Below are 25982 nucleotides of genomic sequence, written 5' to 3'. Positions count from 1 at the left end.
CACTGTCCAGGGAGCTGCTCCCCCATTCACCCAACCCCTGTGCATCCAGACCCCCTCGTACCCAGACCCTCCGACTGAGACTCATCCCCCCTGCAACCAGAACACCCCCCGCCCCCGATGAGCCCCACTCCCCCTGCACCTGGACCACCCCGATGAGCCATCCACACCAAAATCCGCACCCTATCGAGCCCCAACCAGCTGCACCTGGATCCCCACCCCCACTGAGCTCCACTCCCCAGCATCTGGACCCCCACTGAGCCCCCCACACCCAAACCCTCCCTACCCCCGCTGAGCCCCAACCATCTTCACCTGGATCCCCTGCAGAATCCCATTACCGTTGCACCCAGAACCCCCCAACAAACCCCTGTACATCCAGATCCGACTGAGCCACACCCGGATTGCCCCACACAGAACCCTTTCAACCCATACCTGGATCCCACACACACTAAGCCCCTCCACAAATGAATCCTACCTTGCTGAGCCTGCCTGCCCACACCTGGTGCACCTGGCATGGAGGGGCAGAGTTCTGGGGTGTTTCTGGGGCAGGCCCAGTCCTTGCGCTATGTTAGGGTTGCGTGCAGATTCACTGCTTAGTCAGGGTCCGGGGGGGAGAGGGAGCTTCACAGTGATCTCCCACTTCTGTGCAGCCAGTGGCCTGTGCTCCCCAGTGCCATGCTGGAGCTTCCACATTTATTTGACAAATAAAATTTGCAGAATTTTGTATAATTTTAAAGTATTGTGTGCATAATTTTTAATTTTTGGAGCAGAATGCCCTCAGGAGTAAATGTAACTACAATTTTTATATTCCAATCAATTTATTTTATAATTATATGGTAAAAATGAGAAAGTAAGCAAGTTTTCAGTACTAGTATGCTGTGACACTTTTGTATTTTTATGTCTGATTTTGTACGCAAGTAGTTTTTAAGTGAGGTGAAACTTGGGGTACACAAGACAAATCAGACTTCTGTATATCTATACCTGGATAGATATAAACACAGAGATGAAAATATTCACATGCAGGAGTTAAGCTTCAAAATAGCTCACATATCTTGCATGGAAAAACAAAAGCAACCTGAATCTTTTAGCCTTTTCCTTATTTAGCTTTAAGACTATCAAGTACATAATTACCGTTTTTCTGTTCGTTGCCATTTCAGTATAAGAACAAAAAGTTTCTGATAGGGCTCGATATTAACTTTTAAACTCTCGAGAACAGGATACTCAGTCAACTCCCACTTGAAGAGAGTTTCTTCTTTATTAATAAAAGCTACTGTTTCCTCAGCTTCCTGTATGCGTTTCTGCAATGCTCTCATGTCAGTCACATACTGAAATCAAATGATTTTATATCTTTTGAAAATTATTCAACTTATACTATGAATAGACATAATTACATGATATTAAAAGAGACAATAAATCATTGACTTTTCAAAATGATAAGTAAATTTGTGAGAGTTACAAGATACTAGCCTCATGCTCTTTAACAAAGACAATAACATGGTCCTCAAGCAGATGGACTGAGTTTTTCCACAATGAGGACAGTAGATTAATGCTCAGAAAAACAAAATAAGCATAATTTTACTCTTCTCAAACTAAAGCATTGTAAAAAAGTGTTCTCAAATTGTTTGAGTTTCAATGGTACATTGTAACAAAAAGAACACATATTATTAACTTCTCTGTAGTTAATATGTAGTCTTGGCAACTGCGAATCCCAAGTTTAAACTAGTTTCATGCTTTGAGATAATTTTTTTTAAATGTACTTAATTACTCAGTGAAGGAGTCAGGAATCTTCCCGTTTAAGCAATTTTTTAAATTCAAAATATGGCAGGGAGTGTTTAGTGATGAGGGAAGGGGACTGGGACGTCATGAAGTTTCAGATCCAGCATTAAGTCTACTGTTCGTACAGAATGGTGTTTTGAGATTTATGTAACTGGACAATTCCTAATGAAATTACTGACTGAAAACCCCAACAAACCTAACTTAGTGGTTTAATTTCCCAAAACTAAACATACTAAAATCAGCTACTGAAATCATGGCCCCTGTGAAGTCAATGGCAAAACTAACATTAACTTCAGCAGGGTCAGGATTTCACCAAGAGTGTTTGCACAGCCTCAAAAGCATTTGCTTCCATATCTTTAATATTACTTCACTCTGTGACTACCTATTAACTGATTTAAACAACGTCCTTATGGTAAATTTCCCCTCCAATCAGAATATTAGTGCACTATGGTAGTTAGCGTGAAAGTGGGTGTCTAATGACTTTCATCAGCATAACAGTACAGCAATAGAGCTTTAATATTTAACTTTGTGTTTGCTAAATCTTTTTTTAAAATCATAATCCTATTTCTTGTATTAAGCATATGTGACTCTTTGAACCCCCTTTATACTATGTATCAGACCTGTTGCATGCGATCCAGTTCTGAGAATTCCGTAAACTCTTCCATACAGCGTGTCTGCCTTTCTAGTTCCAAAATAAGTTTCTCACGTTTGGCCAGTAGTTCACTTTCACCTTTACGTTTAGATTGTTCAATCACCTATAAAATAGATAATTTAAATGTGTTAAAAGAAAAAAAGCTTGCAGTAGACATCTGAGTGATCAAACATGTTGCATCAATGTTTTGTAAATAAGAGTTATCAGCATGGATAAAGAGAAAATAAATAGTACAGACAGATTATTTCCCTTGCAATAACTGGAGTTCTTATAGAAGCTTTTGTCCACAATGATCCTACTATGGGTAAGTGGCTTGCAGTTATCCCTCAAAAAGATAGGTGAAAGGAGTTTTATCTAAATAACAACTGTAGAAGAGTCCGGCAGAGCAAATTAGGCATCTGACCTAGAAGTTGTGACAATGGACTAGTGATTGGTAAACGTATGAACCTAACCACAAGTACAAATTTCAGAAATAGGCACCTCTCTGAAACAAGCCAGAGATGTCAACTGGGCCCGAGTAGAGTGCATCCTAATTTAAGAGGGAAGAGGTAGTTTATTTAAAAAAATTGGAAATCTGAATGCAGTCTGCAAGTAGAACTGAGCAAATAGTTCATTTTTCAATTCAGGGACTGAACTGAAAACCAATAGGGCCAGGTCTGAGCCCCATATAAAAAGGAAATATGGTGTTGCAAAAGCTGGAAACCAAGAACATAAGACTTCTCTGAAGCATAAGATCTGTGATGAGATGGACTCCTTCCAAAGATACTCTCGGGAATCAGTGTAGGTGAAGGCAGAGATCTCGTATGAAAAGTGCTCCTGCTTCCATGCAAAAATGATTATGCAGATGAACAGAATTACTCTAAAGGGGGAGGCAATTCCTGAGCTGTAGAAATAGGAAAAGTCTCAGCCTGACAGCATGAGGTTGGATGCAGAGAGACTCTTATCTTCAGAACCTTGGGCTCCAATACCAGGAGTCTCCTGGCTACTGAAGAAAAAGGAGAGACAGCCATCAAGGGGGACTCCAGTTCTGGAGTGATAGTAAGGTCTGCAGGAAATGTAAAACCAGCCTTAGTAGATGAAGGAGACTGTACTGACAATGGCAGGGCTCTGTCCAATGGTACAAATACTGGAGTCTCAGCAGAAATCTTGTCAAGATGTGGTACCAATAACAATGGGGCAGAGGAAGCAAGCATGGTACCAATGTGCTTACAAAGGAGCCAGTTTAGACAAGTAAGCAAGATGGTTTTTAGCCTTCTTGGTCAGTACTGGAAATGGCGACCAGTGCTGTGCCCTATCTGGAGATCTTTGCTCCTTCGGTCTTGGGCAGGAGGAGTCACTGACTGAGCTGAGGAGAATGGACAAGAAGGCTTGATAGCAACATGAGGTCTCATAGAGCTAGCAGATCACTTAGCCCCCAGAGTGGAGTTTCTTCCTGTTTCAAAGCTGGTTTTGTTGAGTACCCCAGCTACAAGAAACTGCTCCTTAGGTGATACCTCAGAGTCAGACACACTTCATATTGACCTTTCTATAAAAAATAATTTTGAAACAAGCATCACAAGCCCTATCTGTGAGCTCAGTAAAACAAATACAGATGGTACACATGCTAGGGATATGAGACTCCTCTAAACAAAATAAACATTTTGTACACACATCACTGGGGCATAACAGTCTTTTAAAGCCCAAAGATTTGCTCTCTGCCTTCAGATGTATTCCTCAATACCAAAGCAAGACTCAAAGAAAGAAAAGTGCTTTGGATTTTTTTCACCCAACAGGCTTAAATAAAACTTTTTAAAAACTACACAAACTCTAAGCTCACTAACTATAACCTTAAACTATCTAAGAGTCATGGGAAAGCATGGGGATACTATGAACTCCAACTTGCTACCATGGGCAGTGCGAAAGAACTACAATGTGAATCATGTGGACTATTGCTCGAAGAAGTGGTGGAAGATTAAGAAAGTAAACTATTATGGACCAGGATCACAGAAAAACAACAACAGTTGCATATTCTTCATTAGTAAACTTTAATAGAATAATTGGAATTCCTAATTCTTATTTATCTAGAGAACAAAGTCATATGAAAAAATTAATATCCGGTACATTTAGAAAGAAAATAAAGCAATAATTTCTTCATATAGCAATGGTTGAATTTTTAAAGGGCCTAGATAAATCCCTCACATATGATGGTGATAAGCGTGCATATTAAAAGGATGATATTCATTTCTCATGCTTCAAGGCACAAACTTTTTTGGGTCTGGAAGGAATTTTCCCCATTGTATAAAGTATTACACAATTGGCTAAGTGCATTCTAGTGAATTTTTATCTTCCTCTGAATTATCAGGTATTGACCACAGTAGAAGTAAGATACCAGACTTGCTAAAGACTTTAAGCTCAAATGACAGTTCTAATTTTCTATATTTGTAGCCTGCTGGTACTTGCTAAATATCTAATTATTATAGTCTCCATTAGTGCACTGGCTTCTTATAAATACATAAACCTGGTACCATGGCATTTGAGCGCCTTATAATGAATGTTATTATACACATTTGGACTAGACAACAGTTATCAGCAGTGAAAATAAATTATTCAAATACTTTACAAGGCCTAACAAATTAGAATATATAATGTACGAATAAAATATCTTTACATCATCATGTTCATCAAAGATGGGATTAATCTTCTGAGGCCACAGTAGGACTGTTGCATTCAGTGCCAGATCTTCAGGAGCAAATATAAAAACATCTAAAAGGTAATTCATTCGCCTTTCACATTCCTAAAAAAGAGATTCCACAAAAACTTGTATTTCAAGTTTGCTTATAGTATAAAATAGGATAACTGAAAATATTTATGAAGGTAAAACAGTGAATTCAGACCCATAATCCCTTGTTCCTCGTTATCCTGATCCAAGGATGAAATCCTGGCCTCATTGATGTCATTGCCAAAACTCTCATTGACTTCAGTGGGTGTCCCAGATTTCGCCTCAGGACTATAAATTATCAAGGAATTGACCTCTCATTGCTTTGAAAGGCAATGTAACATGGAAAGTTCGTATGCAGAATCTTAGCATGTGTCTTCTCTGAAACTTGTTCCCCCTATAGTGATGACATCTCAGCTGCTGGGTACTATGCTTCTTGAGCTCTCCTTTTTTAAGGAGCTATAATAATATAGGCAATATAAAATTACCTGTCGTTGTGTAGTTTCTTTTAAGTCAAATGAAGTTCAATTTTTAAAAAATTAGAAATCTATTAGAAGAGCATAAGATATTCAAGTTTATGCCTCCCTTAATGTGTAAACTTCTCTTATCTGACCATATTCTATTAACTTAATGTCTGTGTGAGGAAAGCCTACTACTTAGCACATATGCTCATCCTGCAGCATATGTTTTGTTTGTCATAGATGGCTTCAGCATCAAAGTGGAAAATCTGATCACAAATCACCTTGACCCACAGTACAAAACAAATCAGAGAGCCACTTGCCCTCTGAGATTTTAGGACTAGTGTGGATCTGTAGTGTTGTTTTAAATTCCTTTCTTACACAATTTGAAATATAATATTTCCTATTTTTCCTCCAAGAATAAACAATCACAGCTCAAACACTAAATAGAAGCATCCTCTTGTCAATCCCATCCAAACAATAAAAGGCTCATCTCTGACAATTACAGACAACATTTTAAACACCAGAGGCTGGCTGCAGCTGTAAAAAAACTGCACATTAACAAAACTGTATGTACCAACTGGTACCTTTTTGTGTCCCTAATTATCATATTTACACACATAAATGTAGTTTAATATGTGAGTGTGTATTTTTTGCAGATACAATCAGCTTCTAGTTTTTATAAATTTGGCCTTTAAAGTCAGGACCTAGAGATAGTCTTTAACTTGAGTCTCCTTCAAAAGACATACTGTGATAAAAATAAAACTTCAAGTCCAGCTCATTTGAGCTATAATTGAAGGAAAATCCTGCCCATCCTCTTCATGCATGTAAGCAGAGGGGGAATAGGGGTTAGATGTATAAAGTTCACACAGAGGAAGCATTCATCTTGTGTTGCATGGATCCCAGATCTCCATGGTGTCCTTAAGCTCCAGTTAACCAGAACTTTTAGTTAATCTGGGTACAATGTACTGTATATTTAGACAATGCCTAAAAACATATAAAAACATGCTATGTAGCAAAGATCTAGATACAGGTCAGGGACAGTGGACTTGTCATTGCACACAGTCACCAGCTCTTTCCCACATGTGAGGGGAACTCAGAGTATGGAGGACATTCTAGCCCAGTGGCTGGAGCAGCAACTGTGGAGCAGGTCCATTGTTACAGGAGATTTTTGATACCCAGCTCCACAGAAACTCTCCAGCGTACAGGACTGGAGAAGAATTTAAGCCAAAAGAAATATAGACATTTACCTGGATTTTTATGAGCAGTGCCTGAATACCTGTGGTTTTTGCCTTTTCTACATAAGCTATCATTTCCATCATTTCTTCTGTGGTCTCAGGAACTTTTAATGCACGCTCTTTAATTGTTTCAAATTCCTTGCATATTCTGTAAAATCGTATGTCAAAGTTTAAGATTTTGTTTAACTTGGTTTCTAGCTGAGCCATAAGACCAGCAATATGTGTATGACAGTTACCAAGCATTCCTGGAACTATCATTCCAATTATCTCTTTAAAATCACTGGGCCAAGTCCATCCCTGGTGTAATTCTGTGATTTCAATGTCACAGTGAATTTGGCCAATTAGCTGTAAGAGTCATATACATCCCTTTACTTTTACCCTTCTAGTAATTCTTAAAATATTTGTTATACAGTTGTTGCAGAAAAATGTGTTTTTTTTTAAAAATAAGTACATTGAAACTTAGGGCCATATATTATTCATTCTCTCTCTCTCTCTCTCTCTCTCTCTCACACACACACACACACATGGTCTGCTTTGCATTATAAGAATGTAACCCCATTTTGCCATTCTTGTGACATGGCATCATAAATTTTGGATAGTATTTGAGAATTTTATCATGTCATCATATAGTTTGATTTATTTCCTAACAGTTCATCCCTTACATATATAGATAATCTATAGATGTCTCTCATGTATACAGAGCTTCAAGAAATCTAGAAGTCCCTTCCTCTGGCCAATTCTGGCACTTTACTCTTGGGAAGCCAGGAATGCAGTGAAGTAGATCTCTTGCCGGGCAGTTTCCCCAAAACCTGCCAGCTCTGATAAAAACATTGTGCTCTTGCTGGAGTTAGGGCCTGAAGTCCAGTAAAGAGACACCAGGCAATGCAACTCCCCTGAGATACTACTGACTTTCAGTTAACCAGGACTTTTGGTTAATCAAGGGAGTAAAGTACTGTATATATTTATACACTGCCTAGACAACACAAATGCAACTATGTTAAATAATATTCCTGTCCAAGAAAGTGGCGATTTATAGCAAGAAAGTGTACTCACTTTTCATTTTCCTCTCTGTGATTAGCAACTATTCTCTCCATTAGTATATTTGCAAAGCTTTTTGCTTTATCAGTCAAACCCTGTTTCAAATCATCACAGTCCAAACGTACCATAGGGAAATGAGCTAGTAGTGGCAAACTCATGATTTCCTTAGCAAGGCTGAGAAACTCATCTATGAACTTCAAAATGACATGTACACATGTTAAATTGCAGAAACATTCTTTCAAATATTTAGATCTATGAATAAGAGTTATAAATTATTTAAAAAGCTTTAAAAATAATACTTTATTCTGATTACCATATTTATTCTGAAAAAAAAATCCACTTGTGGATACCCAATATGGTTTTTGTGAGCTTAATGGCTGTACACCTATTTTTCTCTATTCTATTTTTTTAATTATTGCACAGAAAAATTATGCATAAAATGTAGAATTAAAACTTACAGCAGTATATTCATCAAAATTGTGTTCTTCTGCTTCAAAGCTCTCTATTCGTGTGTCTGCTGTACCATCTACAAGCCAACCATACCTTTCAACTGTAATGTAATAATCACATTGAAACCACAATGCATGTACATAGAAGTAGGCTAATTATTTCACAAAATTCACTTCAAGTACTAACATTCTCATACAAAATGCAGTCTTAGCTCACTTACCATATCTTTCAAAATGTTCTTTTGGACCTTCCAAATTGGCCTGGATTGCTCTCTTCAGTGTAGATGAGGCCCAAGCTATGACATGGTCAGCAAGTTCAGTGTCAAGGGTTACAGTGGTGGGCCCTCCAGCTAGCCAAGAATGTACTGTTTGAACATTCTAACAGAAGCAGAAAATGACAATTATATTAAAAAAGTAAAAGAACAACAATACAAGATTTAGATACATGTTCCTAAAATATAACTTGGAAAGGTTTTTTTAAAACTGGGCTTGCTGCTATTATTTATTTGTGTTGCAAAATCACCAAGAGCCCCAACCAAGATCGGGGCCCCATTTGTGCTTGGGACCACGCGTACACATGCACACCGAAACTCCCTGCCCCAAAGAGCCTACAATCTAAACAAATAAGATGGACAAAAATGTATTATTTCCACGTTACGGATGAGGAACAGAGGCATAAATAGATATACGGCACCCAACACCCTTACTCTGTGGTTAGCCCCATTGAAATCAATTAGGCTACTTCCAGAGTAATGTATCACTCAGTATGAATAAAGTTGTTGGAATCTAGCCTTCAGGTACTTGCCCACAGTCACCCAGGAAGTCTGTGGCAAATCTCAAGTCCCAGTCCAGTATCTTAACTATAAGACTTTAAACCCTCACACTTTAATTTAAGGGACTAGAGGTGTTAGCTATTTAATAGATACATCCTTTATCCAAAATGTTAGTCATTTGAATTAAGTTGATGATAACAACAAAAACAAAAGAAAAAACTCAGACTTTAAAAGTAAAAATCCCTCCTCCTCTCCACCACTTAGTTCTACAGTCAGCAGAGTCTTCTATGACAAACATGACTGGAATTACTAATGTTAAAAAAACAAAACAAAACCCAGAATTTTTACTTATTATAATTAAAACACTTTCAGGCAGCCTAAATACATGAAAAGAACAAAATAAAAAAGGATGAGGGGAGGACACGACCATTTCTTTTTCCTTTAAGGGTCACCTTTAAGTTAAAATTCACCTTTAGGGGCAAGCTTCAGCCTGGCTTTCACCTATATTTGTGTGAATATTGCACATGCACATACACAGCCCTCACTTTACAGGTGTAAACACACATGTGCAAACGTTAAAAAAAATTCTAACATCTGTGCACAAGCAAGAAACAGTCACCAACTTTTTCCTGTAACTGTTGTTCCTCAACTTGTGTTGCACATATCCATTTGACTGTAGGTGCGCACGCACCTTGTGCACAGTTATCAGATTTTTCCCTCAGCAGTACCTGTCGGGGTGGCATACCCTCTGTTGCCTCATGCCATTGCATGCAGATATGAAGGGAGAAGTCGCTCCCAACCCCTGATAGTTCCTTCTTATAGGAAACAGAGAGGAAGGAGGGAAGGTTTGGAATGGACTTATGCAACACATCTCAAACAACAACAGTTACAGAAAAGGGTTAATAAGTGTTTCTTCTTCTTCAAATGACTGCACATGTCCATTCCTCTGTAGGTGACTCACAAGCAATTCAAACCAGAGGTGGGCTTGGAATCTACTTGAACAGGATTGTAAGAACACCTGTCCAAATCTGGCATCATCTCTAGACTGATGTGAGAGAGGGCATAGTGCAAGGCAAACATATGGATCAGTAACCAGGTGGCTGCCTTACAAATGTCCAGGATGAGCCAGAAAGGTCTCGGAAGCTGCCTGTGATCTGGTCAAATTAGCCAACACTCTACTTTGGGTGCAATACCAGCCTTTCAGTACCACAGATGAACACATTTGGAAATCAAGGAAGTGATCCTTTGAGTGGATACTGGATGACCCTTTATTCTGTCCAAAAATGCAATGAACATTCATGATAAAGACCTAACTGGCTTAGTCTGATCCAGGTAAAAAGCGAAAGCTTTTCTAACATCCAGAGTACGAAGTTTTCCTTAATTTTTACAAGAACGAGACTTTGGAAAGAAAGTCAGTAAATAAATTGCTTTGTTAATATGGAAACTGGAAACCACTTGAGTCAGGAACTTTGGATGAAGTCGAAAGAGAACCTTGTCTCTAAAAAAAATTCTGTAAGGAGGCTCTGATACCAAGGCTCACAGTTCCCCTACTCTCCTGGCTGAGGTAATAGCAACCAAGAAAGCCACCTTGATAGAAAGGTGTATCAGAAAATAGATCTCCAGCTCCTCAAGGGGAAGACCCATCAACTTTGTTAGAACTAAATTTAAATTTCTACAGGAGGATCAGGCTATATACCTGCGTATATAATCTGTCCAAACCCTTCAGAACCCTGGTGGACATAAGGTTTGAAAAAATCAAGCAGCTATCCAAGGGAGGGTGGAAAGCTGAGACAGCTGCCAGGTGATTCTGACAGAAACAACAGCTAACCCTCATTGCTTCAGAAATAATAATCCATTATATGGTGAATAGGAGCTTGAAGCAGGGAAACACCTTTCTGTGTGGACCAAATGGAGAATCTTGTCTATTTAGGAAGGTAAGCAGTTCTAGTTGAAGGCTTTCTCTATTTAGAAGAACTTCCTGCACTCCTTTAGAGCAACCTCCTTCCAAGGATGTAAGCCATAAAGTATCCTCGTTGTCAGGTGAAGGGCATGCAGGAGGGATGAAGTAGGAGGCCGTGGTAGATCACATCTGCATCCTGCAGGAGTAACAGTGGAAATCTTACTGATAGGGCTATTAGAGTCAAAACCCAATGCTGATGGACCCATGCTGGGGCTATTAGTATATGGCGAGAATGGTCTTGTTTGACTTCAGACAAGATCTTGGACAGGAATGGCAGGAAGACATGCAGCATGCCCTTCAACCAGGGTAGGAGAAAGGCATCTGTCAATGAACCTGGGCTGTTGCCTGCTTGGGAACAAAAAAAATGACTTTTTTGTTTGCTTTTGTTGCTAACAGGGGGAGTCCTACACAGCTGGAAAATGGAACTGGACACTTCTGGATGAAGAGACCACTCATAGTGATTTGTGAATTACCTGGTGAAGTGATCTGCCAGAGTATTCTGAATTCCTAGAAGGTAAGCAGCGTTCAGGTTGATAAAACTGGCAACGCAAAAATTCCAAAGCAGAGTTGCCTCTTGGCATAACTTTTGTGGACTGGGCCCCGCGTTGTTTGATTACATGACTGTTGTATTGTTGGCAAACACCAAGAAATTCTGACCCGGGATATGTGGAAGGAATGCTATGCAAGCCAAATGGATGGCCCAAAGCTCCCTAATACGCTTTAGATTTTGGAAAGACCAGAGACCTTGCATCTGAAAGGGGTCCTAAGTGAGCTCCCCAACCTAAATTCGATGCATCTGTGACCAGGGTGATTGCCTGTTGTGGAGAAGCAAAGGGAACTCCCACACAAACCCCTGAAGGTTCTATCAGTCCAGGGAGAACAAGACCTGAATAGTACTTGAATAACCATTTCTGTATGATGGCAGGCTGATGACTACACCACAGCTAGCCAATCTTGCAGCTCCTTGAAGTACATTCTGGCACGCTGCACCACACAAGTGCACACTGCCATATGCCTTAGAAGTTTGATGCAGTTTCATAATGTAGTGACAGGATGTCCCTTTAGAGCTACAGCAACGACCTCCATTGTTTGGAATCTCAGCCTTAGTAGGAAAGCCCTGGCCTTTGTAGAGCCCTGGACTGCTCCAATAAATTCTATTCTCTCTACAGGAGTCAGGGTAGATTTCTGCTTATTGATTAGGAGCCCCAGTGTGTCAAAGGTGGACTGTATAGTTGCCATGCTGGACAGTATCTGAGATCTGGACTGGCTTCTTACTAGCCAGCTGTCTAGGTAAGACTCCTGACTTTTACAGGAATGCCGCTACCACAAGCCTGTGTGATTTTTCTTTTACCTCTTCCAGTTGGATATCCAAAGCTGCAGCCAATCTTCCTCAACAAGTCCTGATGAGCTTTATAATCATTAGAAAGGGGAGAAGCAGACTCTTATCACCACCTCCTCAGGTGACAGAGAAGAACAGGTTAAGGGTTGTTGAGGTGGAGCCTTCTCCAATTCCTCCCTAGACGAATCCAAAGTACACGGGTCCCTGTGCATGGTACCAGACCCGGTACTGGAGATAGGCAGATGCTGTCCTGTTGTAGATGTTCCCAATGCCCAGCCAACATAGCAGGGTGGGAATGGAGTAGAGCTGCTCTACACTGTGGAGGGAAGCCCCAAGGGTAGCAAAAGGCCCACTGAAATGGAGGTGGGACCCAGTTATGTCCAGGCCATTGGTCCTTGGAATGCTGAGCATGGGGTCTGCTGAACAGATCAGCTGAGACACATAAGAGTTTACCTCAAAGTCATCAAAGTCTGATGAAGAGCCCTCTTCCTCAGGTTGACGAGGAGCTGACCCTGTCAGTACTGGTGAGACCGGTTCCAAGTCTGCAGATAGAGGAACTGGCGAGATCATCACTAGCTTCCCTCTAGATGGAATCCTCCTGAGGTGCACTTACCGTAGCAGCCACTGGTACTGAATGGTGCGTCGGGGCTGGAGCCGGAACCATTGAAGCATATATGGCAGATCCCAGTGTTGGTGAGAAGTCCTGAATAGTTGGGGAAACGGGTATTGACAGGTTCAATAATTACTAAACTGCATCAAAAGCCTTGGTCGTAGATGGCACCAGAAAAGAGCTCTTGGCTCTGTGGTATTGAAAGGTGCATTGGCACTTCAGGCATCAGTTTCAACGGGCCCATCGTAGGCTCTGGAGTGAGCGACCCCTCTTGGTTTAAGGACTGTGCCTGGGAGTGCCTCTTCTTTGAGCACTCCTCTGTGTCATTGCCTCCACTTGTTGCTTTCGCTGAAGATCTAGAAAATGCCGGTACTGAGTCTTTAGAAGACTTATATTGCCTCTTCTTTGCTACTGCTGACAAAGGTCTGCCTCTTGAGTCAGTCAGACCAAGGGGAGCACTCCAAACAGATTTGAACATGCTTGGTACCTGCTCTGTGCAGGAAGGATCTGAAGACGGGAAAACTGCAGGCTCCATGAGCAGATTGTTGAGTCTAGCTGCTTTTTCTTTAAGCAGAGCTTGAACCCCCTACAAATGTCACCTTTGTCACTCACATACACCTCCCCCAGACTTTCAAGGCAGCTGGGATGCAGGTCATTCACTGGTATAGACTTGTCACCTGAGTGATAGGTCTTAAAACAAGAGGAGCAAGGCATGAGTCCGGTACCAGTACCAAAACGGAAACTTGTGATTCTGTGCTATTAAATACTAACCTAAACTTACTCTTTCATCTAAACTATCTACAAAAATTTAAACTAGCCTAAAACTAACACAACAGGTACTATATACACTAAAGAGGGTAGAACTTTCAAATGCAAGGATAACAGCTCCAACAACCTTTACTGGTCATATGAAGGAACTGATGGGGGTCAGGGATGGCTCTGCCCTTTATACCTGCATGCAGGGGTGTGAGGCAGCAAAGGGGACTCATGCCACCCCAAGAGGTACTGCTGAGGGAAAAATCTCCAACAACTGTGCACGAGGTGTGCATAAACCTACAGTGGAATGGATGCGCTTCAAAGAAGAAGTGTTGGGTTTTATGGGTCCAAACTCTATTTGTCAAGCTGCTCACAATGTTCTCACTGGGGAATAGTCTGTGAGACAGAGGGCATCCAGGCCTCCCTCTTCAGACTGTTTCGTGCATATGTTGCCATTGGCAGCAAATACTAACCATTAGATGGCACATAAGCAAGTTACTTCTGCTCCTGATCCAAGGCACACCAAAACACACCTCAGAGCTCAACATCCTGACTGCCATAAGGAATCATGCTCTGCATTGCAGAATATTTGCAGCAGAGAAGATACACCAGGCTACATTTCTGCTTCTAAACTCTCTTCTGGCCAGGGCAGGATATGATCCTAAATTATTAACATCTTCATATACTCTGTAACGTTACACATACGAACTCCGGAGGTAAATAAAGATTAAACTGCACCTGCAGAGTCTGCCCTATCCGGGTCACTATAAACAGAATGGCTTCTTCCAGATCTTGAAAGTTTGGATAGAACTCCATTTTCTCATCATCAAAAGTCAATTCCATCTTAAACAATGGCAGCCATCTTTTGTCTTCAGGATCAAAGAGCTTCACATAAGCTTCAACGGTTCTTCTCAATAGCTCTTTCAACTAGACAATACCACACATTGACTTTATTACATGAGAACACAGAAAACTATATCTCTTCCACTTTTTAAATAAATCAGGATGTCCATTTTATTTCAGTACTTTGAGCCTTGCCCAGAGTCTAATGAAATCAATAGGAGTCCTTCAACTGACTTCAATGGGGCATTAGATCAGACCCTTAAAAGTAACACCCACTTCTGTCAAAGTGTTTTTATCTGCTATTGTTACAATAACACAACTAATATTACTAGTATACCCAAGCATTACTATAAATGACAGACAGATAAATATTTTTCTTTAATTTTTGTTTGCTTACTTTGTGCATTTGAAAGTCCTTTGTATACATTAGTTTCAACTTTTTTCCTATAATTTTTTTTCAGGGTTTGATCCTGAACACACTTACACATGAGCAACTTTAATCCCACTGAACATTATTCATATGTTTATGTATTTGCACGACTAGGTCCTTAGTCAATTTCCCTTCTTTGTATGTGTGTGTTTGTTTTAAAACACAGCAGCAGGGTAGAGGATTTTTTTTTAAAATATGGGAAATATAATTTTGCAACCATGAAAACTGGCTGGGGAATTCATCAATTTTATCTCATTTTTTTAACTGATTAGGTTTCAAGTGATTGTCTCTCTTGAAAAAGACTATTGAACTGTTTTATGTCTAAAGTTTTCATTCACCTTGGGGAAAATAAAAACACTTAATACTATCTAAGTCTTTTACTAAAGAAAACTTTTTAAAAATCTGACAATATATTTTCCTAATCTAACTGGATGCCAGGCAATGGAGAGTTAACAATAATATTTTTAATTAAAAATAAGAGATGGTATATTGAACTGGCTTATTTAAAAATCACCAAATTATTACATATAAAAGTTAACTATTGTAGGTTCAAAAGATATTCACCTGGTTAGACATAAGTGTAGCCACACAGTTATAGAAAGAATCAACTTTATCTGACTTTACACCCTCTAATGCTTCCTTTCTGGTGAAGAGATTGACAACTCTTGGATACCATGTGTTCAGTAATTTCTCTTCTGTTTTTGAACAGTTTAAAGAAACATCATTCTTCAGTGATTCACAATCAATTGGACCTTTCAAACTGTTTACCAGAAAAAGAAAAATGAAGGACTGATTTGAAAATTAAATTCTACAATCTAACAGAACAACTGTGTAGAACTGGGATCTTAGTGCTATACTATATCTACCTAACTATGCAGTCTATTCTTTCTTTAAAGAAAGGTAAGCCTAAGTGGCCCTCTTACAGTCAGATTGAAAAGCCCCAAAACTAAAGAAGAACTGATACTGGGAACAGGATCAGCAACAATGGTAAGGAAGATAAAACTGAATCTATCAACTATAAAGATTGGAGAAAAATAACCAAATGTAAATAGTAAAGGGAACATGTAATAGTGGGAAATGAGCATTGGTGAAGTTTCCCTAAAGTTAGCAATCTTGCTAGAAGAGACTATATCAATTTCTTCAGGTAAAACTACAGGGAATCAATCCTACTACATGTCACATCCTGGCCCACTGAAGTCAATGGGAATTTAGCCATTGAGTTCTACTGCTCATGAGCTGGCCCTAAGAGAACATACTCCCAACGTACTGATATTACTCATAATGTACGAGCAGATAAACTATTTGTGCACAGCACAGAGTAGGAAAATTATGTTAAATGTTTTACAGTGTGATGTTTCCTACTTATAGGACCTTGAAGACCCAAAATAACACTTTAAGCATTTTATTATTCATATATCAAATTAAAATAAATTGCAATTTCATACAATTTTTATTGACTACAAAAACACTGCTCATATAGCCAACATTTATAATCTTAATTCAACAAAAGATATTTTACCTGACATTTGACAAGTCCACTATTAGTAATTTGGAAAATGTTGTGTAACCAATATCCAGTAAAATTTTCAGAGTAGGATGAAGAATGTGCAAGTTTGTGAGGATCTGACTTCTTGCTTGTATAAAACTGTTATGCCATGGTCTGGAAAAATCCAGACCTCTGAAAAAGTAAAAGCAACAAGTGAAGAGAACAAACAATACAACATATTAAAGAACTTCAGTAAAATATCCTCCAGATCTAAAAAGTGTGATTTTTAAAATAAAATAAATATATATACAAACACACACTTATGCATGAAAGGGTGTTATGCGCATATCTTCAACAAAATGTAGTGGAAGTTATGTAAATAAACTGCCCACTCATCCATGAGATAATACACTCTATTTCAGATCAACTGGTTTTACCACAGTTTCACCATCATAAACTGTGATTTCATCAGATGTTATTAACTCAGAAGGGTCAGACTGGATTAGTATTTGAGTGAGAGATGCAAGTGCTGGTGATTCAGCAAATGGCACTCTTGCTTCTAAATAAATATACCAACAAAATGTGACAGGGCATGCCATAATTGCCATCTTTCAGACCAAATTCAAAACCAAGTTCCAGACTACAACTGGTCATTAAAATTCCCATTGCACTTTTCAAGAGAGTATTTGTATGAACACTGTCCTAGTCAAATTCCAAATTAGGGAGTTATATTCTACCTAAATCTCCCTACAGATTCAACTGGGTATGATATTCTTCACTTCCTGTCTTAGAGCTGCATCCCGCACCACTGAAGTCAGTGGAAGCTTTGCCATCGACTTCAATGATTGCAGGATGAGACACCCAAAGTGTAGTGCACTGTTGCTCTCTACCACTGAAAAGCCGCATTTCATTCTAGAGGTGGCTACATTTCAGTTATGGGCAACATGATCTTTATGATTTGCATAATCAGAGCCAGAGTCTGATATCCTTATTCATATTGAATAACACCTTACTTCATTAGTCCCATTGACCTCATATAGAACTACTCTTGAAGAAGGGTGATGCTCTGTGTGAGCAAGGATGCCAAAATGTGCCCTGTAGTAAAAAATGTTAAAGAATTAATGATTCATTTGGATGTAAATTGCTATATAGGAACAAGAGCCTGATTATTGCTGAATTGCAGAATCAATACTAGGAGTCCACTTATCCCATTATTGTGTTTATACATCTCAGTAAGAGTCGCCTACATGTAACTTAAAGCGTGATTAGTCACTAGGCTATTTCTTAACTTAATTTACTCACAAAGGCGATACTGGTAACGGTCCTTCCTTTTCATCTTCAAGTCCTTTTACATCAGGTTTCACAAGAACACTTCGAACTAGAATGCATTTATAAATATGTAACCATCAGAAGGAAATTCAACTATCTTTAATTTGCACAAACGGAAACTGGCAGGTATTTTCTCTGTCTTTCCCTGGAGAGGACCAAAACTTTGGTATGATGGAGATTTAACTATCACTCAAATCTTCAGAATATTTCCCCCCACAAAGGTCCCTGATGAGGCTATTTTAAAAGTTTGTATTGTCAAGTATGTTTTGTGGATAACTGATATTAAATAAGGAATCTCCTTTCCCATCCAACTGTCCCTTAATCTTCATAAGGTTTTGGATAAATAGTGCTTAACATGTAAAATAATTAGAACATTTAAAAAAACTTCCATTGGAGAGTATGTTGACAGGGCATTCTGCTGCCGTAAGTGCCATCTTGTTCATATCAAATTCTAAACCAAGTTCCAGACTAAAAGTGGTCATTAAAGTTCCCATTTTTCAAAAGAGCATTGGTAGTAGTAGGGACACTATGAACATGCCGACAACATTTTAAATTAAAAGAATAACCCAACCTATTATTTTTAAATATTAGCCACAAAAATATTGGGTATAAAATTTTGTCACAAATACTTTTGCAGTTTCAGAAACTTTTAGTGCAGAAAAAAATTATGGAAGCTTTAGATTAAAAAAAAATCTAGTTTTAAAATTCCACTTTCAAATCTTTTGAAAACAAGTTTCAGAAATGTCTATGAAAAATCATTTCCAACAAAAAATATTCAGTTCCAGTTTTAAGCACCTCACTTTATAACTTGCAAAATAAAAGAAAGTAAGAAGGGCATTTGTTATTTGGTTCATCTTCACCTTACCATGATGTTGTTTATAATGTTTACTTTAATAACAGTAGAAAGTAGAAGAAAATTAATTCAAACATAAATTATTATATTATTTGTATTATTGTTACACCTAGAGGCCTGATAAGAAATCAAGTGTGTATATAGTGCCCATTAAGCTAGGCACTATATACACACACATAACAAAAAGACAGTTCCTTACAATCTATATTGTGAGAGACAACAGGCAGGAAAAACAAGCAGATGGGGGAGCAGCACAAAGTAACAGTGAGACAATTTTGATTACACCAGCTGTCTAGCTGTTATCAATTATTTTGTAGGCAACATGACAGATGTTAAGTTTTCAGGAGAGATTTGACGGATAACACAGTTTCTTTGCAGATTTTTACCAGGAGCTTGCCCATGCGTAAGAACTAACACGGGAAAAAAGGATGAGGGTGCTTGTGAGAAAATATGATTAATGAACAATAAAGGCTAATATCCCTGAAATAGAAGAGGCAAGAAAAAAGGGCTCTCTAACATAAAAATGATGAGTAACGCAGGGATAAACCAAGAAGGTTGTGTCTTCAGTAGGAAAATAGGTATGTTCTTAACTCAAGTAAAGTAACTGAAATTATTTAATCAAAGGTAACAACCAAGCAAAGACAAGACAGTTTATAGCCTTCACATAAGTAAGCAGAATGAGTTAAAGACTAGATGCCTCTATAATCTTTAACTCATCTTGCTATTTCAGGTGAAAACTACAAACTGCTTTGTCTTCACTACGATACTACTTCAAGTTAGTTAACTCGAGATAAGGACATCCCTTTTTTTCCCCAGTGATGATTTTCTGCAGCACCATTTTGAATGGATTATAACATGTACATATTCATACATTAATATTAACATAATGTATCTTGTCGCTCTTACCCACACATCTCTTCATGCTCATTTCAAAATCCTTTGTTACTTCATCTAAAAGCTCTTCAACCAGGAATTCTCTGTCCTTGCCTTCCATGAGGGACTGAGGCACCAGAGTGAGCATGGAGGTCAGCCACTGCTGCTGAATAGGGACTACTGGATTACTTTCCACACACTTCTTCATAAAGAGATAGTTGGTCTGAAAGGACAATAATATCACAATCATTAATCCTCTAAACCAGACTTTCATCACTCGAGTCAGGGTATCAATGGGATTATCATCCTATCAAAGTAATAACTAGTACACTGAAGGCTGCTCCAAGACAGGTAAAAAAATTTTGCCTGCCCCATTACTCAGAGACGGTGTATTGTTCTCTTTCCTGCCTCAGTTTCTGCTAATGCTTGTGGAGCACATCTTTGTGACTTTGATAACAAAATAGATAGCCTCCTCTAAGGCACTTCATGCTCATTTCAAAATCAATTGACTGGTCTCTTGGGACTGGAACCTGTATATTTTGTGATTTTTGGTAAAGGTCAGTGGTTTTCAAATTTTTTTTCTGGGGACCCAGTTGAAGAAAACTGTTGATTCCCGTGATCCAATGGAGCTGGGGATGAGGGGTTTGGGGTACGGGAGGGGCTCAGCGCTGGGGCAGAGAGTTGGGGTGCAGGGGTGAGGGCTGCGGGGTGGGGCCAGGAATGAGGGGGTCAGGGCTCTGGGCTGGAGGTGCAGGCTCTGGGGTGGGCTGGGGATGAGAGGTTGGAGTGCAGGAAGGGGTTTCAGTTTTGGGGGGCTCAGGGCTGGGGTAGGGGACTGGGGCATGGGATTGGGGTGTGGACTTACCTCTGGTGGTTCCCGGTCAGTGGCGCAGCCAGGGTGCAGAGGCAGGCTTCCCGCCTGTCCCAGCACTGCTGACCGCGCTGCGCCCCAGAAGCAGCCAGCAGCATGTCTAGCTCTTAGGCGGAGGCGCGCAAGCGGCTTCATGCAACTCTCGCCCACAGGCACCACACACACACCCCTTACATGCCCTACCCCAGTGCCTTACATGCTGCGACCCAGTACTGGGTTGCGACCCAGCTTTGAAAAACAGTGGTGTAAGTGACCATTTATCACTAAGTCCAGCTTGCCTGGGTAGCAAGATAGGCTCTCTAGTCTAAGGGGACTGTCTGTGACTCGATGGTAAGACTGTTATAGTGATCCAGGCAGGGCTGTCCTTACCCATATGCAAAGTACGCAGCTGCATAGGGCACCAGGCAGTTTGGGGCACCACATTTCCTGGTGCCCTGCGCAGCTGCATGCTGCTCCAGCCCCTGCTCCGCCTCTTCCCCATCGCCCCCGCCCCTGCTCCGTTCCAGCCCTGCCTCTTCCCACCCCTGCTCTGACCCAGCCCTGCCCCCACTCCTCTGAGAACTGCTGCAGGGGCTGGGCCTGCACTCACCTCGCAGTAAGTAGAGCGACCCGGCCCCAGCCTGCTCCCCTCCCCTGGCTCCCAGCCGCACCACCGGCGAGTGCTGGGGGGCAGGTCCCCCCTTCCCCTCAAGGCTGGGAGCCAGGGGAGCAGACCAGAGCGGGCTGGGGCTAGGGGGCGGTTTCCCCCCTGCACTGCCCCCATGGAGGCCTGGGGCTGTGGAGCGCACCAGAATGGCTAGGGACGGCCCTGGATCCAGGAGTTCACATTTGTTACTTGGGTTGATGAAATCTAATTATAGAACATACCAACGGTTTGGGGTGTCTATCCTGTTTTTGGCAGTCTGCCCTGAGGTAGGCACTCACGGCCCTGAGCCACTCCAGACAGCATGACAGCCACATCTTCCAAAAGGCAACTGTTAGAAACTGGCCTAATTTAACACTATTAATTCCTCACACACATGCAATTTCTGTATTATTTCAGCATAGGAATCATGCAGTATCTCTTTTAAGAAAAGAAGAATAGTAAACAATTTAACTCACTCTTCTTTTTTTTTGTTCACTGTTCATCTATAAAAATAAAATGAAAATATAACAAAAATAAGTCATATATCAAAGTAAGAGTGGAAATAATGATAAGCCAAATCAGAAAACTAATACATTAATATAAATCTTGATTCTCAATCTGAACAAATATTATTGCTACTCAAGGGCTCTACCCTACAAACATGTATGCATCTATATATTGACTTCAGTGGAACTACTCACATGGGTCAAGCTATTTATGATTTAATGCAAGATTAGGCCCTAATTTGCTAAACATTTGCAGATAAGAGACTAAATACATCATCAACAAAAATCAAAGATAACGTGATCAAAATTAAACATTACAGCTAAAAGGAATTAAAAACTCACAGTAGAAGGTAGTTCTGGCTCAGGAGGTGTGGGAACTCTCTGATACTTTTCTTCCATGGTTGCTTTATAATCTTTTAAAGCCCGGTCAATTCTGAAGTATAGTTTATAGTTGGAAACAATGTTAAAAACTTGTACATAATATTTTAAAAATAACATAATACAGTCATTTTAAAGTGCTGCAAATTCCTTTTTCATGTGTACCAACTATTCCAACTCTATAGAGTAAGACTCTCCAACTTGCTCTCTCTTCTCTTATATAGTGAGATACCCATATCTCGGTCACAGTCAAAAGAAAATATTGTATGTGTCTGTGTATGTGTATGTTCACATTCATTCTAAGTTGAACATGATGAGTTAAACACCAGACTGGTACCCTGATTGATTTTTACTTCTACCCCTTTTTTAAAGCATCTACAGTAGGTCCCAACCAATTGTGCATTGTCAATGATTGAGTAAAGTGAGGTTCCTGAGGAAGTCTAATTGTATTTTTTAAATATGTTAAGAAGCTAAAAACATGTTCTCCTTTTTACTGCATGAATTTATAAATTGAAAAATAAATAACTAAAAAAATTAAATGGCCATTAGAAAAGTTTAGATGACTGGTGTTGGCCTGTCATGTTGATCTTAGCAATCAAAACACTGCACCCCATCCCGCTTAATGTGAGTATACTGTACATTGACAAGTGAACATATGTATACAGTGTTCCAGATGCATCCCCCAGTACAATTTGGGCTGCAGATCCCCCAAGTGACAATAAGTCTATGGGGCTACACTCTCAGAATTTCAGTCTGCCAGGGAACTGAGAACCAGGAAAGGCCAGGCTGGTTAAGACATGCACTACTCTCCTCCCCCACAGTTTTCAAAGAAAACCCTCTTGAAGAAGGTCGCAGCAGTACAGCCATCATCCTTTCCTAGAGGTGAATCCCTCCTGCAGTGCAGCTAAATTTGTAAGATCACTCTATAACCTATCTCCATGAGGGTGAACCTGGCACAGTGAGTTTGCTAGCAGTAGACATATGGTACGGGAGACATGTCCTATTAGAACAATAGTCAATCACTATTAGACTCATTGGCAATAAGTTTGACATTAAAATTGCGTTTTAATATTCCCACCTAATGTATTCTTTATTTGATTAATGTTGCATCGGACTGTATTCAACATCAAGAGTGGATTTTTCTTAATTCTCATGTATTGGTATCACATTACAATTGGCCATCTAGTTTACAAATTAAAAATCAAAATAGCAATAACATATTTGATTACAGTTAGCAAGCCCATTCTTAACATACATAACAGAACAAGATCATTTTAGAGACTACAGGTTTATTCCTAACATTTCATGTCTTCCACATTTTAAATTTAAAATATTTTATTTGACATTTATAAGTGTATCTATCAAAATTTCTAAATATACATAAAATATTTTAAAAAAATAATCACAATTTAGAAGAGACCATTTACAAAAAAATCACACTTCATCTGAAAATTATTCATCTATTATTGCTCAAGATTATTTAAAATTGAAAAAGATGAAAGAGGAAAAACTGATTGTTGTCCATTTTTCAGTTTCTTTACTTTAAGTATTTGACAGCTGTTTTACTGTTTCCTTGTGTGGGGCTTTCACAAATCAATAAGGGAAAAATCATTTTACAAAGTAGAAAAATGTGATTATAAAATCCACAAACATTGGCAAGGGGACTCAGGGACAGGTGTAGTACCTGAAACTATTTTGAATTTCTTTTCAAAACTAACTACGTTTCAGCTTTATAGTGTCCCTTTCAACAAATCAGAGGTATCATCTTCTCTTTCTCAACAGTACATTTATGATTAACAAGAATGGAATTAATGCTATTTTAAAGCTAGTCACACAGTGTACAGTCTAAGGCAGGGATGGGCAAACCTTTTGGCCTGAGGGCCACATCTGTGTATGGAAATTGTATGGTGGGCCATGAATGCTCATGAAATTGGGGGTTGTGGTGCAGGAGGGGGTGAGGGCTTCGGCTGCGGGTGCGGGCTTGGGGGTGGGGCTGGGAATGAGGGGTTGGGAGTGCAGGGGGGTGCTCCAGGCTGGGACCAAGAGGTTCTGAGGGTGGGAAGGGGTTGGGGTACAGGAGGGGGTCACGGGTGCAGACTCCAGGTGGCTCTTACCTCAAGCACCTCCCAGAAGCAGCAGCATGTCCCCCATCCGGCTCCTACACGGAGGCGTGGCCAGGCATGGCCAATGGGAGCTGCAGGGGCAGGGGCAGCGTGCGGAGCCCTTTGGCTGCCCCTATGCATAGGAGCCAGAGTAGGGACATGCCACTGTTTCTGGGAGCCATGCAGAGTGGGGCAAGCCCCCGACCCCACTCCTCAGCTGAAGTGCCGGAGCGGGGCAAACTCTGGACCCCGCTCATGGGTGGGAGGATAAAAACGTCTGGAGGGCTGGATGCAGCCCCTGGGCCGTAGTTTGCCCACCCCTGGTCTAAGGATAGGTATCAGTATTTAAGCAGAACTCCCCACTGATGGCATGATTATGACTATGAAATTATCTTGTAACATAGCTTCAAATAATGTATCTTAGGCCAACAATGACACTAATGTGAGGATCATAACTGACGTTATTCAAGGAGAATTAATTTAACAAGACAATTTAATATCAGACTTCAAGAGAACCTTCTCAGCCTATCAGAATGCATGTCAGCAGTCATTTTATTGTATAATAAATTACCAATGTGACATAGTTAACATTCTGAGCATTCCAAGGGGCCTCACTCTGCCACCACAGATATTAGTGGAAGATTAGGATTTGGCTTCAGATGTTAAGAACTAAAAATGCAGCGGTTTAATTTTGTATTTGTTAAGCTTGTATTGAGATAGACTGAAAGACATCCAGGGCAAGGTACCTTGCTCTCTGCTTGTAAGGCACCATGTAAATATATGACTTTGTATAACTGATTTTTATTGCTATTAATAAAAATACCATTGCTTCTCTTTTCCTCAGTATTAATCCAATTCCCTTGTGCTAAACTATTCTTAGGCGTTCATCCTGCAATCTGCCCTTACACTTGCAATCTGGCATTCAGCTCCACTGAAGGCAATAGGACTCTGAACGAATGCAGGAATTCCCCCTGCATGGGCCAGACTGCAAAATCCAGGCCTTATTTTATCTATTTTGGAATCAAATTACTTCCAAAGAAAATGGGGGGAGGGGAAATATATTTCTTAACTATAGTTTGTGTAAAAATAAAAATGTTTCAAAGTGTGAACATGTACGCGCATGCAGTGCACAAAATTACCTCATGACTCATACTTTTAAGAGAGATACATTAGCGTTATCCATGCAACTGAGTACTGTCACCACATTTCACCAACATGGCTCCAATCCTACAAAGACTTACACAGTGCTTAAGTTTAAATATGTTAGTAATACCATTGACATCAATGAGACTCACATGCTAAATTAAGCATGTGCTAAAGCCTTTGCTAGACTGGGGCCTTAGTCTCCATTCAATCATCTTGAGGCCCTGATGTATTTTGTCTATGCTTCTTAACCCTATAGACCTAGGTTAGATTGCTTTCTTTGCACCACTTTATCTTTGATCAAGCAAGCAAACACGCACGCTTTCAATGCCAACACTACTCCCAGGGTAACCTGATAGGTGTATTCTTAGCCCACATAATCCTTGCATTTATACCAACAGGGCAATCATACATCCTTAAAAAGTTGCAGAAAAAGAAATGCAGTAATTTAAAAGGTAGTGCAATTAATAATTTTCAAATAAAACTTAGCAATAGATTTCCATGTTAATTTAGTTACCACTCAGACCTACAAAAATTACATGAAATTACTCCTTCTAACGTCTTTGTAAATGCTTGTTCATACACAGGACTTGTAAAGCATTATTTGTGTATAATATTAATGTATATCAATCTATGAATAGGGTTCTGTGTCTGTCACGGAGGTTGCGGAAGTCACGGATTCCATGACTTTCTGTGACCTTTATGACTTCTGCAGCAGCCAGTGTGGCTGACCCCAGGGCCAGCTGCTCAGGTAGCACTGAGGCCAGTCACACCAGCCACTGCTGGAGCAGCCCCGGGCCAG

General features: G+C 40.0%; 1 protein-coding gene across 1 annotated transcript in view; it reads right to left on the bottom strand.

The window, feature by feature from the left end:
* DNAH12 (dynein axonemal heavy chain 12) overlaps positions 1-25982 on the bottom strand; it is a 172930-nt gene that overhangs the window by 138643 nt on the left and 8305 nt on the right. The window contains exons 3-16 of the mRNA XM_084633689.1: positions 21900-21990; positions 21528-21554; positions 19589-19778; positions 17803-17878; positions 16534-16692; positions 15579-15774; positions 14480-14668; positions 8525-8681; positions 8313-8404; positions 7870-8048; positions 6829-6964; positions 5073-5198; positions 2394-2528; positions 1129-1322 (exon numbers count right to left, since the gene is read on the bottom strand). Of these exons, the coding sequence (XP_084489815.1) occupies positions 1129-1322; positions 2394-2528; positions 5073-5198; positions 6829-6964; positions 7870-8048; positions 8313-8404; positions 8525-8681; positions 14480-14668; positions 15579-15774; positions 16534-16692; positions 17803-17878; positions 19589-19778; positions 21528-21554; positions 21900-21990 (1947 nt within the window). The remainder of the gene's footprint in view (positions 1-1128; positions 1323-2393; positions 2529-5072; positions 5199-6828; positions 6965-7869; positions 8049-8312; positions 8405-8524; positions 8682-14479; positions 14669-15578; positions 15775-16533; positions 16693-17802; positions 17879-19588; positions 19779-21527; positions 21555-21899; positions 21991-25982) is intronic.

Source organism: Lepidochelys olivacea (genome assembly GCF_965140295.1).
Source record: "Lepidochelys olivacea isolate rLepOli2 genome assembly, chromosome: 7".
Taxonomy (NCBI): Eukaryota; Metazoa; Chordata; order Testudines; family Cheloniidae; genus Lepidochelys; species Lepidochelys olivacea.
Note: the sequence above shows the minus strand (reverse complement) of the source record. Positions and strands in the feature narration are given on the sequence as shown.